Consider the following 19,200-nt stretch of genomic DNA (forward strand, 5'->3'; position numbering starts at 1 on the left):
TTTATAATTATAGCTTTTACGTGTAGTTTATCCATTGTTGAATCCAGGTTTAAACTGTAGAGTCTTTTTTATATGAATTGCAAGTAAGGGAATGGTTATTCCCGATGATGCATTGCTCAATTTGTTAATGTATGATGGTGTGTAAAGATGGATATGATTTCCATTTTAGATTGATTTCTATCTCTTGATCATTTATGTGTGCTTGTCTAAAAGGATATCATTAACGATGAGTTTCTATTGTTTTCTAATTAGCGTCGATTGGGACTTTGTTAGACCTTCTTTCAAATCCACTGATGTGAAACAAATGAATTCATAACTCACCCAATGAGATGATATCTTGAATTTGCTTCTTAAATCATGTATAGATATATTTTCTATGATCAAAGATGATTGTAGTTGCTACCTAATTTGACGTTCCCAATTCACATATTTAAACTTTGATGAGAATGGGTCTCTTCCCTCTCATTAGTCTGAATATAGGGTACACCTTTTCATATCAATGGCTGACTGGATAATCAACCACTATTGATTGTTTCTCAATTTAATATCATTTGCATATCAACATGGTGTGTTACTTGTCACTCAGAATTAGACGCTGTATGAGTCTATCATATTGGGTTATTCTTCTTTTAAATTAGTGTCTTCTTTGTTGGGAAAATTATTATTGTATTCTTGTTCTTCTTGTCAATTTCTGCCTATGCTAATAATTTGAGACCCATTCAACACTAATATTATGTGTCGTCATTTATATCTTCCCGGTATTCTAATCTTCTATATGAATGTTGTCACTAAAGTCATTTGCCTTTCTCCACTTAGAATACCCGAAAGGATATGATTCCAATATTGTACGCTTTCAATCTACGGTGGTATGTACAGACCAGGCTCTATCTCCTCCATCAGGAATGAATATAATTGTGGTTCTTTAACTATTCGGTGGTTATTTTATTATGGTTGGTTCAGATTTGTCTCTGTCATTTTCCAATGTCTGAATAACTATAAAAAAGGAATGATGCTAAGCTTGTTCAACTACCTGGATATTCCCTTTGTAGTTGAGTTGTGTTGAGTGTACTCACAAGGTATCTATTATTTAATGCTTTCTACTTTAGGCTCATGTATCATCTAGCACAAAGATTTTCTTGTCATTCCATTGAAATGGTCAAGGTCAAAAATCACCTTTCAAAGAGAATCACTCTTTTGAAATGTTGATCTCACATAGGGTCAAATTGGTTTCATTGTCCGTATTTTTTGTATGCATACTATCCATCAAGTTAACCATGTGATAAAATACATCTATCCCTTGCTAACAAAATTCCACAATTTCCCTCAAAATCTTCCATCAAGTTGTGGCATAAAGCATGTCATTGAATTATGCTTAAGGATATTTTATTGTTTTTCTATCAATATACCCATCCTTTGTAGAGTTAAAGATACAACTTTACCATATTCCATGTAGATGCATTTTTTAGAAAGGCCAAGTCAGAAATCTCCTAAATTTTTAACCTTTGTTTCTTTGGAAGCCTAGCCTCATGAAACATTCTGCTCCCACAAAAGGGTATCACTTGAAGACATAATAGTTTTATTCTATTGAATCTTTATCAACAGCTTCTCAAAGCCTACTTTTAAAACACATTTTCCAACTAATTGTATCAACTAAAGGCTTATAATTAATTACATAAATGGCCCCTTCCAATGATGACTCAACCCTCAACTGAAGTAAAATTATAAAGCTAAATAATAACTTTATAATAAGTCATTAAATGATTTAATAATAATTTGGTGTAGGCAAAGCCTACAACGCAACGGTAACTTGCGAGCCTCTCATGTGGGAGGTCTTGGATTCGAATCTACTTTCGCTTAACATATAATAATAATTAATCTAGGCTTCGGCCGCTTACTGATCAAAAAAATAATAATAATTTGGCCACTGAAAATATAACTCCCAAAATACTCATCATCTAAATATGTGTAACATCTTGTTTTCCCGAGTCTTAATTAACAATATTACATATACTCAAAGAAATGCAGCTATTACTTCAATTTCATAGGAAGATAGTTATATCAGTCATTTTCATGTGAATGAGATTTACCATTAAAATCAGTTAGACAAAATTTCCTTAACTAGAACTTAAAACACCATCAAAGAATTTACTATAGAAATTTAAATCCAAATACCAAGGAATTTGAGCTGATAAATCATTGTAAGAAGGCTTCTGCAATCACCCAGATTAGTCCACAAATACCACTATAACAAAATCATATAATGACGACCACCCAATACCACTATATCAAAATCAAATGACGATTACTATTAAGAACCACTATATAAAATTAGGGCATCACAAACCACTGTATCAAATTAGGGCATCGATTACCATTGGATAATTTAGGGCTTTTGATACCATTGCATCACTTAGGGCTTTCGATACCACTGACTTAATTAGGGCTTATGATACCACTGTATCATTTAGGGTTCCAGTTTCCACTGAATCAATTAGGGCTTCAGATAGCACTGTATCATTCATTTCCTTTTGATTACTTGACTGTGGCAACAACTCAAGATTAGAAAATATGCTCATATTCGATATTCATATAAATGAAAAACAATTCTTAAATCTATCTCTCGCATCTAGGTGTAAAATAACTGTAACAATGAATTAACTCAATTAATCTTACCTTCTTGCATTTACATCATAACAGTGCTAATACCTGTTACCTGTTTCCGACAAATATTTGAATGTATAGCTTATCTTTATCTAATGTACGTCCGACAACTTGGGTAGAGGTGAAACATTGTAGGGGCTTAACCACCCAACCTCGGACCTTAACTTATTCCCCACATGATCTCTAACGATAAAGGCCCTCCCTACCCGAAATTGAACTTGAAACATTTGTCATCTATTGCATCTATTGAGCATCCTGGCATTTAAATGCACCACTAGACTTGATAGCAGGAGTTACAATAATAGGATCATGCATGAACTATTAAATAATTCATATTAAAAATGATAAACATTGTTATGTCATAAGTAATACTATTTTCATGTTATTGCAGATTCCTTTCTCTCACCTCTTCACCCTTTTCCCTGGCTACACAGTCGGGTGAGTCCTAGGTGTTTGCTATTCTCAGAACAACCAATCTGTCAATTATACAAGAAGTTTACATGCATCCAGCATTCACAGTCTGTGATTTGAAAAAGATATTCTTAAAGAATGCATAATTCTAATATCCACTAGCATAATGATCTATGGATCCATACTATACTTACCTGGCTATCACTTGCCATGAACAAGGCAAAATTAGAAAGAGAATCAAATCTACAATATCAACAATATATCAACATAAGCGATAAATGTACATACATATTGTGATTACTGTAATGGCTGGATCAACATATACCTTGTTATGTAAAGAGCTCATTAATATTCAACATTACCCACAACGTATCTTTAGCTTGCATTCATTTGTTGAAATCTGTGATTCTACCAAAATGAACTTGTTGCACTTAGAGACTAGGAGTCGGGTAACTGCAATGGTAATCACAAATGCTTGATTACATTGAGTCAAATTGAAATCGTGGGTCAAAGACTTAAGAAAAAGATATTAGTAATATCAACCCGATGAGATGACAATGATTCGTTCCTATATTGTGTTGTCAAAGTTTGCGATGGATTCAACAATGCAAATAATATTTGAAGTACCACATAAGCAAAATATATTCTAAATTTCACACAGAATGAATTGCTGGAGAAGAAAACGAGAGCAGCTTAGAATCGAGAGTAAAAAAATGTTAATGGTTATCACAATAGCATGACCTGTACGCAGTTAAGTTTGCAAACCAAGGAAATATGTAGTCAAAGATGGTAGACAGTCTAGACCTCAACGGCAGTCTACACGTGAGTCTATATAAATGAAATATCATTTTCAAATGCAAGGATATTTGGCATAAAAAGTTGTGGTCGTGATGCACATTATACAGAACAAAGACTAGTAGAAGAGCGCCTCGTTTTGTAAAAGAAAAAGACATATTGCAGAGAAGGAACATAATACATCGGCTTTCCCATGTTGATAATGTAATATTATCATAGTTATGAAATCCACTCACACACCACACATAGAAAAGAAATAAGGTTGGGAATTGTTAAAGAAAACCGATCCTAAATAAAAGTAGTCGGGTGATTAAAAAGGATAGATATATCTGTCTACCTCCCTCACGACTTCCATTAAAAGAGCAAGCTGTGACTTCTTAGCTTCCATCGGTTTCAAAGAAAGAAATCCATTCGAATTCAAACAATAATTCAATTTGAAAAGAAGAGAAATAAAGAGGGAAAAGAATTAAGGAGGAGTTGAAAAGTTATAGACTTTATTTTTTTATTATAATACGTTCTTATATACGTTCGCATAAGTCTATTAATGAGGTGACATCATTAGATTATATTATTATAATTTATTGGTGCCATTTCATTTTTATATTTATGTGTTTTTATTAAGTGTTTAATATAATGATAAGATAAAAATTAAACAATCTCTAAAGATATGTATTATAATTTAACTCAATTATTTTATGTTTCTCAATTTATTTATTTAAATAGCTCATGCGGGTCCCACACATGTATCATGTTTCAAGTCGCTAGGTTCTCAACCCATTTGTCCAGTGATGGTGATGCTCCTATGCCTAATTCTTTTCTGACAATGCTTCTACCCCTTTGACGTGTTTCCTGCAAGGAAGTTCTCCACAATTAAATTATATTATCATAATAAATTATTTAATCATAATTAATCACAACGGTTAACGATCTTCTCAATTCCATGAATTCGTGACAAATGATCAACTAACTTGTTATCTTCATTTTGCAATTATAACGACTAACCATCTTACCATTTCACAGGATTATAACAACTAACCATCTTACCATTTCAAAATGAAGATAACAAGTTAGTTGACACAGGAACATCACCAACTGCTGCAACAGAAAACATCAAAATCAGTGGACACAGGAACATCACCAACTGCTGCAACAAAAAATGGATTTTCCACGAAGTGAATAACAACACGGTGTTGATCTAACCTATAACATAACTATGTCTCTACATCACTCACCTCATCATCAATAACATGTGTACTATCATCATAGCACAAATCTACAACCACGTGCACACAACTAAACTCCTCAGTAAATGGCTCGACCAACACAAAAGTGGCTACTGATATGATAGTATCCTCGCATGCTCCTACTCCAACTATCACTGCATCGCCATCAAACACATGATCTTGGGAACTCATGCCAACAATTGTATCATCTAACTCAACCTAACATGAATTCTCATTACATTCCACCTCTAGTGTACCCAACTCATGTAGTAGGTCATAAGAAATGTCTCACACATCTATAGTCACAATTGTATCATCACATTTTGCTCTTCGAGAAAGTGATATCACGCTCTAGTCAAATCTCGGATTTGAAATCAGTTGGGTCATCTATATGTGATTTTGATTCAGCTCATCCACTAGCACATCTAACGGTTTCACAGTACCCCATATATTAGATTCTCCATCCAAGGTGGAGAAGTACGCCCTTTGCAAGTATAATGAATACCAAACCTCTTGTCAGCATCCATAACGCTGAAAACCAAATCTCCAAAATAAAGCACTAATCAAATTAAGCCCAATTCCTACAGGTTGGTACAAAACCGCTTTGATACCATTGTAATAACCCTCAACAAGTGATAGCTTAAATAAACATCAATTTTTCTTCACAAGATTAATGACTTGGCATTAATCTCTATCTCACTGTCTTTTATCTTCAATTTACTTCCACTTGCTTGTAATGGTTCAAATTTAATTTACACACATGCAAATGGTCATTAGATGTCCAAAAAAAGAAATTAAAGTACAAATGCAATCTTTTTTTACCATTCAAATACATACATATGATTTCAGCATGTGAAATGTGCGTCTACATCCAATAGACAGTTCTACAAACACTTGGCATCTAATCCAATGACTGAAACACATAATTACTTGGCATTTTAACAAACAATTGTTGTTCAACCTTGTAACTCTTTATTTCAATACCAAACTGTTTACAATGGACCATGAATAATAATGCCAATACGAAACTATTGATTTGCAATTATAAACTTGCAAAGTATTACTACAACTCTCGTGAAATTTGCAATTAAATGAAGAACCTATAGGTGACTGTTGTATATGTCAAATTGCAGCAAATTTGCACGAGGAACCACGTACATCAGTATGCTCCCTCCAGCTTAAGGCAGATCGCAGTTAGCCTGTAATAGACGCTTCCCTAATAAAGAAAACATCAAACTCCTGCAGCATTCACCAATTTCTAACCCATAGATAGCAGAATTATAAACGCCTACAGCAGCAAATATAAGGGACATTCAAATCAGTAAACCAAATCACTGAATTTCTTCAGCACTGCAATATCTTCCAACCCACAATTGAACAGTAATGGAAGATGCAAATAAATTCTCTTCTCAGCCACAGTAGATACAGTAGAGAAGTTATCGCAATTTTGCTATACTTTAGCAGCAAACTTGCATGGACACCACTTAGAAATCAGACCCTTATACCTCAACAAGGGCATGATAAAATCAGACCTTCACGAATGTCACAAAGACAATAAGAAAATAAGATAATCAAATAATCGGATACCTTTTCCAATGAAATGAGCTCGTATTTATTATCCTTTATTGCCAAAATTTCCCATATCAACTCAACTCCGGAAACTCTCACACAACTTCACTTTATAACATTTGATACTTGGCTTAGGCTTATAATTAATTACATAAATGGCCCCTTCCAATGATGACTCAACTCTCAACTTAAGTGAAATTATAAAGCTAAATTATAACTTTAAAATAAGTCATTTAATGATTTAATAATAATTTGGCCACTAAAAATATAATAACTCCCAAAATACTCATCATTTAAATATGCCATCTGAAATAGGGTCACACCTATTATTTCTCCATGTGACCTAATGCACTTTCCAAAAATAGAAAAGGTCCATCATAATCACCACCCGACTTACCACAAAGAGTAAGTACACAAATCTAAGCCCAAATAAAGTCCAATCTGAGCCAAATGAAGACCAACCTATAGCTTATTGAATTGTGGAGAAGACAAGACTCCCTCCTAAGCCAAGCCACTTCCTCAAAAGACCCTCTATTCACAATAATTAGCCTACGACGATCAAAATAAAAGGCTAATCTCTCAAACTCCGATGCTAGCAAAAAGGGGACATTACAATTGCTTAAGCTATTCTCTTGGTCCTTGAGGGGAATTGCCATTCTCTTGGTCCTTGAGGGGAACTGCCAAGGAATTGTATAGTTCCCTTCTAAACTCATCAAGACTTTTGATCATCTGATGGATGCCTTCCTCACACACTTCCAAGCCAACATTGGTAGCTAGGTCACTATTGCTGATCTTGTTCATTGCAAGTAGAAGCCAAAAATAAAGGTAACTGATTTTATCTCCAGATATCAGTCTATTTCTATGAGGATACCTTATGCCTTACCAGATGTCAATCTCCAAAGAATGTTTATTGGCAACTTGCAACTGCCATTAAGGGAGAAACTGTCCCTAAAAAGGTATCAATGCCCTAACTGATGATCAGAACACCATAGCTCAATTTGAAGGTGCGTCTTCGAACACTTATTGTGGAGCCTCAACATCTAGAGGATCTCGCAAAAATAAGGTTGTACGTAATGCAATGGTACTACCCCAACCAAGTTTTGAGAGAAACAAATATACCCACAAAGGAATCGAGCCTTCACCAAAATCACAGACAATAACACTTCCAGAGATCAAGCCTCTCTCGTTGATAATCACCCCCATCCTCGATGGTACGATGGCTGAAAGTATTCTCACTAACATGGCGTAAATGGTCATGACACTGAAAGTTGTGTCTGTCTCTAACACCAAATATAAGACCATATTGATAGGGCACAATTAAATTCACCAAGAAGAACCCTAAGGCCAACAAATTTTTGAACAAGGCGAATAGTGACATAAAAATCTATATTGATCCTTTTCCACCACATTCATCTAACTTCATCTCGGCTTCTTCCTCGTCTCCCCCATCTTTGGGTGACAATACCTATGTAAATTGTGGTGACTATCATACCCGTTTCCCCAAAGGCCCAAATGTTTCCTTAAATGGCCATATCTTTCAAACCTCTAGAGGAGCTCTATAGTAGGGAGCCTGCTCCTCTCTATATCCCAACTTCCATTGATGGCATTACCATTAGGGGTGTCTTGGTAAACCCTTCAAGTTCAATCAATATCATTACAAAGGAAGCACTCTTTGTCAACGGGTTAAACTGTTGGAAATTTAATGATTGTAATGTTGTCAGTCATATACTAGACAAAATGTCACTACCAACCTTTAGAACAACCACCTTCACCATCCAGGTGGGTCCTAAGGCATTTTTTACCACGTTCGTTGTAGTCCCTGAGTTGAACCTCTGATTAGGCTAGGTTATCCCATAGCCGATGTCCATGGGAGTTGTCCCCTCGGTGGTCCACAAATGCCTTATGTTCCCACATGAAGCGAGAGTCCATACAGCCCAAGACACTAGTTACCATTCATTGGTGTACTATAGCAGCTTCTCTCTTGACCATTTCTAGCCTATATATCGAACCCCTACATCCTAGGCAAGATGTAACTTTCCTCGTCTATCAAGTCTATAAAGAGAGGGACTCATGTTTATGCCCCATGGCTACTTCGAGCATCCCACATTCTCGTGAGGCTCAATGTTCCTCTTCTTCAACTCCTTCATCTGGGGACCAAAAGAAGCATCCGCCCCACAACAAGCCACCTAAGATCACGCAACCCACACCGATATCCTCTATTCCTACATGCTCTGCACAAAAGGACAAAGGAAATGCACCAATTTTCCTTAAGCACAAGTTGTGCCCACCTCCTATCATACCCAACATTCCGAACATTCCTTATCCTAACCTTACTGTCAAGACATGAAGCCACATAAGACTCCATCATCACCCATAGCACCCAATAATCATGAGGCCTTCGAGGGAGCCTCATGTTCCTCAACATACTCGCAAGGCAAGAAAGGGAGGTCACGTATTTCTAAGCCTCCATTTCCTACTCTATTGGTGGGATTGTCCACGGTGTCTTCCACGACACCGTCAGTCCAACCTATGGAGCAGGATGGCGTTGCTCCTTCCTAGCATCCTCAACTTGGACCCAACTTGCACCAAATTAGGTGCGAGCATAGGCGATGTAGGCAACGTAAGCCAAGGAGGGCCTTAGCTCAAGAGGTCGCAACAAGGCTAGATAGTGTGTCCTCAAGGCCTGTGTTTGATCCCACATCTACTTCCACATCTAGCTCTTCTCCTATCCCTTCTACTCCTCAACCATATGTCACTCTCATCGCACTTTCACCTACTCTAGGAGTGACCACTGGTCCTTGGGCAGAGCGGGTCCAAATCTCTCTCCATCAAAGGAGCCTCCTCTTATCACCTTGTTTGCAGAGGTCCCTTCGTTTTCCCAACCTATGAACATGTTGTACCCAGCATCTTCATGGCTGCTCCTCCCAATTCACCTTCCCATCGTCATGCTAGCTTCTTGGATATCTTGAAGCCAGCCACAATGGATAGAAAGACTGCACCGCCATATTGCAAGTGCAAGCTCGAGCAGGGTCTGGTTCCAAAGTTTCGACATCATAAATCTATTTTCGAGGACCCTCTTTCTATCTCGACACTCATAGTGTTGCAAGTTTTGCCTTCTAAGTTTTTCTCTTTCCTTTCACAAAGGTCACAAAGAATCTTCTTCATTGATTATTCTACAAGTACCCTTTTTCTGTCTCGATGCTCATAGTGGAGAAAGCTCCAACTTTTCCTAAGTTTGTCTCTATCCCTTTTGCAGAGGCCAACAAAGAAATTCTTCATTGATTGTTTTGTGAGTCACACGCAAGTACAAATGCTTTCTTTTTTACTCTCAAAATGACATTTTGACGTTGACGACAATTTTCACAAGATCGCTCTCACTCGTCGTGGTCAAGCTCTTAGATGAAGACTTCTCTACCTGTGAGGGTCAGAACCACTTCTACATCTATAGATTAGTGTGTGACATTGTTCTTCCCTCTCAAAGGACCCTTGCATTCTGCTGGAACTTGGAAAGGGGAGGTTTTTTGTTGTAAACCTTCTATTTGTCGAATTATTCTTCTAAATGTTGTCTCTATTTTTTGAAATTGGGAACGATGCAAATTGTTGGGGGCATTCAAGCGCGCTTCCATGTTGACCCAAAAAAAAAAAAGTTTTCATAAGCGATTCTTCAAATTTGTGTTACGAATGGCGGCGATGAAATATCCCTTTGAGAGTGGGCTTTTGTCCTCACTTCTGTGTTATGATCCCAATCCTATCAAATCCCCTTATATCTTTGTATAGGATGAGATATTGTTATTGAATCCCTTCTTCCTTTCTTGGATGTTTTATCCTCCCCACTAAGCAACATAGCCCACCTCAAGAAGGGCTTGTGTATCTACCTATCTTATTTATTTTTGCAAGCGATGCCTCTACACCATGGTATCATTCTCAAAAACCTACCAATCTCAACAACATTCACTTGAGTGGGGACAAAAGCATCATCTCGCTCAAGTGGTGACCAAACAACCATCTCAACCAAGTGGGGGCCAAACCACTAATTTGTATCTCGGGTCTTACCCAAATCATACGCCTATCTAGCTCAACACTATGCATTTCAGAAGCAATCTTAAGCCACCCTATCACACGCCTATCTAGCATTTGCTACTCATGTTGGCACACTGACAAAGACCCCCTATCACATGCCTATCTAACATTCATTGTGTATGTTAGAGCACCATCAAAAATCATCCTATCATATGACCCGGCATAACACAACTTTCCACCCATTTCAACGTACCTATCAACAATCTCTACCACAAGTGTCATTATCATCTAGCATGCCCAAGCATGTTGGCTCCAACTCAACATCACTACAAGAATTCGTAGTTGAGGGCAATCCCATGTGATTGGGTTCCCATAGCTAATCCAGGTAATACCTCTTACTTTAGCTTTGCATGTTCCCTATAGATAATATGCTCGCTAAAGTGGGGGCAAAATGTGGCATAAAATTTAAACCCCCATGTAAAGGCCATTTCAGCTCTTTATCCTCCTTAGCCTAAGATGAAATTCCTCCATCTTTAATTATCCATGTTACCTAACAACTAATAATTTAGCCAAAAGGCCTCACAGGCTCACAGCCACAGACTTGTGCATGTTGCGGAGACGTCCGCAAAATGTGCTCTCGTTTACAAATCTAGAAATATGCAGTGTCATTTGAGTGTTACACCTTGTGCTAGAAACATGCAATGTCATCCGAGATATTCAAAAACCCCTTTGGCATGCCATTTTGGCTCTCTCTCTATCATCTCTTATTTGAATTTTCAAGCCTTCATATTCACAGTTTGCTCTCTACAAAGCCACCTACATACTGTTGTATCAAGTATCCACTCATTTTGCAAGTTTCACCATTGTTGAGAAGCTCCAAGCTTTCAAACTCGAATTATGTCACAAATTTGAGCTCTTCTCTCCATATCTTGTGTATTTTGAGCATTTCATATCTATCTTAGCATTTCTATTTGGTTTTATTATTCTTATTCTCTTCCATATATTGGTTATCTAACGCCACAATCTTGTGCCTAAAAGGTCATATGTGGAGGTGGAGACACCAAAAACGGGGATTTAAATGATGCAATCCTCTCAAATGGCCACAACAATTTCTCTTTCTTGTGTTCTTGCAGATTCTTTACTTCATACTAGAGAGTTTGGAATGCTCATTTTGGGACACATTGTTGACCTCCGAATCAGGTTCTACTTTTCTCCTCTTTTTCACTTCATTTTGTTAATACAAAATACACATATTTCATCTTGGTTAAAATCTTCTCGTAAGTCCATTTAGTTGTTTTCCTTTCAGTTTGGACATCAAATGTGGTTCTGGTATCTTCCTTTTACATACTGTTCTTGTTATCTTCCAGTACTTGGTTTCTATTATTTGCATTTATCCACCTTCATTTCGTAGTTTTTGTATTTCGTCTGTACCGAAACACCAGCATACCACTCTTCCGTCCCTAAGTCACACTATGATCCTCTAGGCCGTGCTGCTGTCTAGGACAGTGAGTTCACGGATTTCACAATCTGATCAAGTCTCTTGCATTTTCAGTTATTGTAATCAAAACACTCATATCACTTCATCCACACTCACAATTCACATCTAATAGACCAATAACTAGACTTAATCACATCTTTATCATAGTTTGTTAAACATTAATTAATTCATCTCCATATAGTTGGTTCTAATCAGACTCACACCCTTTAAAAGCACTTCAAGTAAACCTCGTGCATCAACTCAAATAACTATCCTTTAATTCAGGTCTGATCTCCTGGAACTCCTAGCCGGCCACTTGAGGTTGTTAGAAGGGAATTGTGTATCCCTTGGGGCTTTAACCGGTCTCTAGGTTGGTGCATTTTTTCCTCCTCCACACAATGCTTCCAAATCAGGAACTACGATTCAGGAAGAACAACCCACAAATATATGGTTGATGTGCAATATGATTATTTTACTCTATTAACCTATTATCATCCTATGTAATTGCCATTGTTTCAACATTGTAATTTTGAAATTGTTTGCTCCACTGACGATGAACAACAATAATAACTGCATACATATCTATGTATGCACTCCTTTCAATGATGACTCAACTGTATGGGTCACTGCCTGGTTCAGGCATTTTCTGACAAGTTGCATGCTGCTGTCAAAGTTCTTGAAGCATTCTACAGAAGGACAATATGCATTGCCCACATGATGCCATATGCCAGGATTGTCAAATGTAATAATTACTATGAAGCTATAAGCCACCATTGATCAGTTGATGAAAAAGCAAAATCCATATGACCCTAGTTGAATAATGTGTCCTCTAAACATTGTCTTATTCAACAATATGTAATTAATTCTTAATTCAGAGAGAACATGCCACTGTTTACTCTCTAATAGATTCTTAGCTTTTCAAAACAAGATGTACCTAAACCAATTTGCTATCTTACAGATGAATATTAATATTTTGATACCAGCAAGAGAGAACGAAAATTATTTGCACAGTATTAACATAAAATAGACTAATGACACAGCGTAAAGTTATGCAAAATATTGATGGCATACCTCCTTTACTTCTTGCAACCATGCACTGAACTCGGGTCGTTTGTTCCTGTAAACAAAAAATATTGTTGAGACAAAAGAAACTGAACCTATAGTGGAGCTGGGGGAGCTGCAGTTAAGCAAGAAACAGCACAAAGTGTAATAAGTAACCAAGACTTTTAGTACAAAATTATCTGGCATACTAATAAAATTTACAAGACTCTAGGTTACATGCACTTAGAGATGCAAGGAATTGCATTATCAAACTAATTTCTCCAAACATATTTGGCTGATTATAATTGGTATTAATGAAGGCAAAACAACTCTCTCAAATTCTCAATATTGAAATTAAAATGTAAAAGCATATGGTTAACTCCAAATTGTCTTATCATTTGATAAAAAAACATAGATATGGAAAACATTAATAGTATTGGACACTGAGGAGATTAATTTCCACTCCATTGCTCAATTGCAAAAATCTTGTTTATAGTCATTATTATTTCAAGCATAGTTTGCAGACTGAGACTCAGGGAGTACTTAATTAACCCCAGAATTTTCAATCTGGCAAAAAACTCAGCAAGTTAGAAACTACTAAAAATCAAAATCTCTTAAAGAAACATTTATTCAGTAAATTTCAATCACAAAAAGTATTAAATATCAAAAGAGAAAATGTATGGTTTCATAGCAAAAACATGTTTAAAATGCATTCTAACCAACATTTTACCCATGTTGACATTTTTACCAACATTTTTTGTGTCTATGAAAATACAAGAGTTAAGCTTGTGAAAACTTGCCCAGCAAAAAAAAAAGTAGAGTACTCAGCAACTGGAAGAGTGCTCACCGAGTTTGCAAACTATGATTAGGAGTAATATAATTTTTTTTATCTCAAATGATTTATTCTCATTCTGAAAACAAGTGCAAACTCTTGACAATTGAAGCATAAGGAAGAAATAAAATAAATGATCTAGTTAGAGGCCACACGGGTAAATCAATAAGATGTGATAAACAGCAATCTATATAAGACCACGCATGCAAGTGAAAACGTAGAGATCAAACAAAAACACAACAATATAATTACAAAACCAATGTAATGGTCTATTGAGTACATAATATTTATGGTTAAAAATAGTTTATAAAGCACGGGGTTGACCCCACGGTGCCAAAGCAAATGCCTTGTCATTGCAAATTGTGTTGAACAGTTTGAATCCTGCCCATGTCCAATATGTGATGCAGGTCTGGTTGAGGTTTGAGTGCCCACGTGGAGATGTAGATGTGATGACATTGGATGCTGTTCAGAGTTCATGCCACCGACAATTACAATGTTGGGTCCTTTGGTCAACAATTGACTGTGGCGCATGCTTATAACTGTGGAGTGATAAGGTGGACTTCATTGACAGTTTTGGGAGATATAAAGTTGTAACTTCCAAGGGAGACATAAGGAATACTCAGTCGACATGTGTAGAGATAAGGAGGTCATTGATTGGGGTGAGCATCGGGGGAGGTATAAGGGGGCCACGATACCAATTGTTGGCAGTAATCAATCAAGAGGTAAGGCAAAGGAATTTTAAGGAGATGTAATGGAGTGATAAGCAATTATTGGGAGACATAAGGAGATACACGGAGTGATAAGGATCAAGGGAGGTATAAGGCATTGAGTTATGGAAAAATAAGGAAATTATTCATCCATCTTGAAAATCAGAGCTACTGCACGAAACAAATATAGAAAGGCTTTCATGTCTAAAGTGCTAATAATGAAATCACCATGGGGATGGGGTCCCCAAAATGTGACCCCACTGGTTCAAAGCTCCAGTCAAAAGAAATTATCAATCAAAAAATAAAATTGTATAAAGCGGTAAAGAACAAACAAAGAAAAATAAATTGATAAAGCATTAACTTCGATTTTCAGAGCAACAGACATACACATCTTGTCCTCCATCAAGCCTAAAATCTACTTTGTACACATCTATGCAACTACATTGACCCTTTGAATGTAGGATAACTCTTCACTTCAAATCCATTAATCATTTGTTCTTTAGACATAATATCAGATGCATTTTGTCAAAAACAAATCCAAACATGACACTTTTATTTTCTACAAGACATTTGCTTTACTATAGAGGAAAATAAATGAGCATGATAAACCAATGACTTCGATTCTCAAAGCAACATGCATACACATCTTGTCCTCCATCAAACTCCAAAACTACTCTGTACACATCTATACAGCTGCATTGACCCTCTGAATGTAAGACAACTCTTCATTTCAAATCCATTAATCATTCATTCTTTAGAGGTAATATCAGATGCATTTCTTCGGAAACAAATCCAAACCTACAAGACATTTGCTTTGCTATATACATTATGACAGTTATTATTAATGATGGTAAATATAACCTACTTAACTTTATCACAACACAAAGACCCAACAAAATATTCTAAAATAACATTGAATATTAGAATAATATATGATTTAGCTATCCATAATATATTTTTAATAAGATTATATTTGTTTCTAATTTAGTCTTTAGTGTTTGATTGTTTCTTTAGGACACGTCAACAATTCAATTGCCTATATCTGTACATTTCATTCTTTCAATAAAATCAAACAGTTACCACTATAAGATGGTATTATAGTAAAATTAAAAACCTTCAAGAAAATAAGGATGAGTGAGTAGCCGAGTTGGTGTGAAGGGGAGTCGTAAGGTCTAGTGTTAGGCTAATGATCACGATGCTACACATCAACCACAGTTCAATTCACACTAGATTACCACAAACCCTTTTAATGGAGAGTGAATAGCCAAGTTGGTGTAAAGGTGAGTCATACGCATAGGCTAATGATACCAATGCTACTCATCAACCACAATTCAATTAACACTAAATTACCACAAACCCTTTAAAGGGTGAGTAAGTAGCCGAGTTGGTGTGAAGGCAAGTCACAAGGCATAGTGTTAGAATAATGATCTCGGTGCTACAATAGCCAAATCAATGTGAAGGTGAGTCGTGAGGCCTAGTATTATGCTAATGATTTCGGTGCTACACACCAACCACGATTCGATTCACACTAGATTTCCACAAACCCTTTTAAGGGTGAATGAGTAGCTGAGTTGGTGTGAAGGCGTGTCGTGAGGCGTAGTGTTAGGCTAATGATCTCGATGATACCGCATTAACCATGGTTGGATTCACACTAGATTACCACAAACCCTTTAAAGGGTGAGTGAGTAACCGAGTTGGTGTGAAGGCGAGTTGTGAGGCGTAGTGTTAGGCTACTAATCTCACTGCTACGCATCAACCACAGTTCGATTCACACTAGATTACCACAAACCCTTTTAAAGGGTAAGTGTGTAGCCAAGTTGGTGTGAAGGAAAATAATAAGGCATAGTGTTATGCTAATAATGCCGATGCTACGCATAAACCACAATTCAATTCACACTAGATTACCACAAACCCTTTGAAGGGTGAGTGAGTAGCCAAGTCAATGTGAAAGCAAGTCGTGAGGTGTAGTGTTAGGTTAATGATCCCAGTGCTACGCATCAACCACGATTCGATTCACACTAGATTAGCACAAACCCTTTAAAGGTTGAGCGAGTAACCGAGTTAGTGTGAAGGCAAGTTGTTAAGCGTAGTGTTAGGCTAATGATCTTGGTGCTATACATCAATGAAGCACAATTTGATTAACGCTTGCCGAGTCTGAGCCGAGTCACGAGTCAAGTTACCCTTGCTGAGTTTGAGCCAGGTCCGAGTCACGTTACTTTGCATTGAGAGTCAGATGCTCGGTTCATGGATGTGATCATGGTGTCATGGATTTTGGCATGACATGATTAAATATACAGGTACATCCTTGATGTTCACTGGTTTGGGTTCCTGATTTAGTTATGGTGGCATATCTTCTTGGTTGAGGATCATGGTTATTTTGGTTTCTTTTGAGGAGCTCATGATGTGCACTTTGAGTTCTTTGATGGTTTGATGACTTGGTTGATTCTCATGGCTAGAGGAAGGTTTTTCCATCATGGTGTCATAGATAGCTTGGATACACGGTTTAGTGAGAGCTTGTGACGGTGATGAGATGACAGTGCAACATTAGTTCCTGGTTTGGTTTGTATCTTCTTGGTTTGGAGATCTTGGTTTCACTTGTTATTGACACTTTGGTTGTGTGTATAGACATGGAGGATCTTCATGTAAGAGATGGATTTTATGATGCCATAGGTGACTTGGTACCATGGTTGATTAGGAGTTTTTTGCCATTGATATATTTATTGAGTGTTTGCAGATGTTGGAGATTTGTCTTAGATCCAATTGCTACAGAAGCATCTTTGACATTTGCATGGTGCACTTGTTATCTTCATGGTGTATGAAGATGATTAGATCTTGAGGACTCATGGGGTTCTTGGTTATCTTCATGGCGTGTGGAGATGATTCTTCATGGTATGTGGAGACGATTTTTCTTCATAGTGTGTGGAGATGGTTGCATCTTGAGGACTAATGGGGTTCTTGGTAAAGGTGTGGTTTATGCTTTCACTTGATATGTTATCATTGTTGTGAGGATGGATTCATTATTATGTTATGGTATACTCTTGATATGCATTTAGAGTTTTAACATGTTATAGTATGTTCATATGGAGCATGTTCTCTCTTTGTTTGAGATGGTTAGATCATGTTGTCATGTTTATGTTCCTAAGGTCATGGTTGGAACTTTAACATTGATCTTGGTTTAGCTTCTTGGTATTGAGTACATTGATCATTTGTTGGATACTTTATGATATTGCTATGTTGCATTTGGAGTTGGCATGGATTGATTGTTTACAGGTGTTCATATATACTTAGATACGATGGTGATGTTGATTTCTCTTAGATTAGAGAAGTATTTGTTGGGACAGTTGTTTGGTTTCAACAGGAAGTCTAAGGGGCATTCACCTACTATGTTGCATTTGGAGTTGGCATATATTGAATGTTTACAAGTGCTCATAGATACTTAGATACGATGGTGATGTTGATTTCTGTTGGATTAGAGAAGTATTTGTTGGGACAGTTGTTTGGTTTCAATAGGAAGTCCGAGGGGGATTCACCTGATATGGACTTCAGAGGAGATTGTTCTTAGATGAGTCTTAGTTGGAGACTTCGATATCTTGATGAGCATTCTCATTCCCCACTCTTGGTCTATTTGGCAATTTACTACTTGAGAGGTATAGCCCATTGTTTCTCTCAGATGCATTATGTTTATGCTTATCTTTTATGGATATGGATCTTGAGCTATGGTACATAAGTTAGTTCTGGAGGGTTCATTTAAGAGATGGTTTAGCATTGGTTATCTCCTTGTGCATATGTTATTATTATGTCGGTTGAGTTTGGGAGATGGTTTTATATTGGGCATATTCCTTGAATTAGGAATGGTTATTCCTTGGTTTATGAATGGTTTATGAGTTTGATCTTCTTGTGAGAGGCTTACATCTATGATTAGTTATATGGTATGATTTGAGTGTTGTTGTGGTTTCTTGTTGAGGTTTTAATAAAGAGATCATACTTGCATAGTTTACATCTAAAGGTGTGTGTAGAAAGACATGATATAAGTTATGATTTACATAGTTCCTCTTTGGTCTTGGTTATCTTCTTGGATATTCGGTTTTGCTTACACTGGATTTGAGATTGGTTAGAGATTGTGATTACTAATTTGTGCTCATTTATGTCATGTGAGAGATGACATGGTTATTCCTTTATCTCTTTCCTTTGTTGGTTATGGAGAACTTGGGAGAGTGTTGGAGACATGTTATGAGATTTGTTCTTACAGATTACTGGTTTATGTATTGTGGATGTCCTTGATGCTACATGGATTCACTTCTTTGAGATGTGTGTAGATTGGTTATAGATTTCACATTTATCTTTTGCAGTGGGAGCTTCATGGTATATATGTGGCAGGTATTGCTCTTAAGGCTTGTGATTGTAGGTTATAGATTGGATATGTTGATGATGTGAGATTCACTTAGTATACCTTTGGAGGTATGG

The 19,200-nt window shown here is 36.8% G+C and overlaps 1 protein-coding gene across 1 annotated transcript in view; it reads right to left on the reverse strand.

The window, feature by feature from the left end:
- LOC149543604 (nucleic acid-binding protein) overlaps positions 1 to 19,200 on the reverse strand; it is a 124,115-nt gene that overhangs the window by 95,121 nt on the left and 9,794 nt on the right. The window contains exon 2 of the mRNA XM_089798387.1: positions 13,228 to 13,273. Within this exon, the coding sequence (XP_089654513.1) occupies positions 13,228 to 13,273 (46 nt within the window). The remainder of the gene's footprint in view (positions 1 to 13,227; positions 13,274 to 19,200) is intronic.

The sequence above is a fragment of the Cupressus sempervirens genome, chromosome 8 (assembly GCF_028749045.1).
Source record: "Cupressus sempervirens isolate cs-2001-9-10 chromosome 8, ASM2874904v1, whole genome shotgun sequence".
Classification (NCBI taxonomy): domain Eukaryota; kingdom Viridiplantae; phylum Streptophyta; class Pinopsida; order Cupressales; family Cupressaceae; genus Cupressus; species Cupressus sempervirens.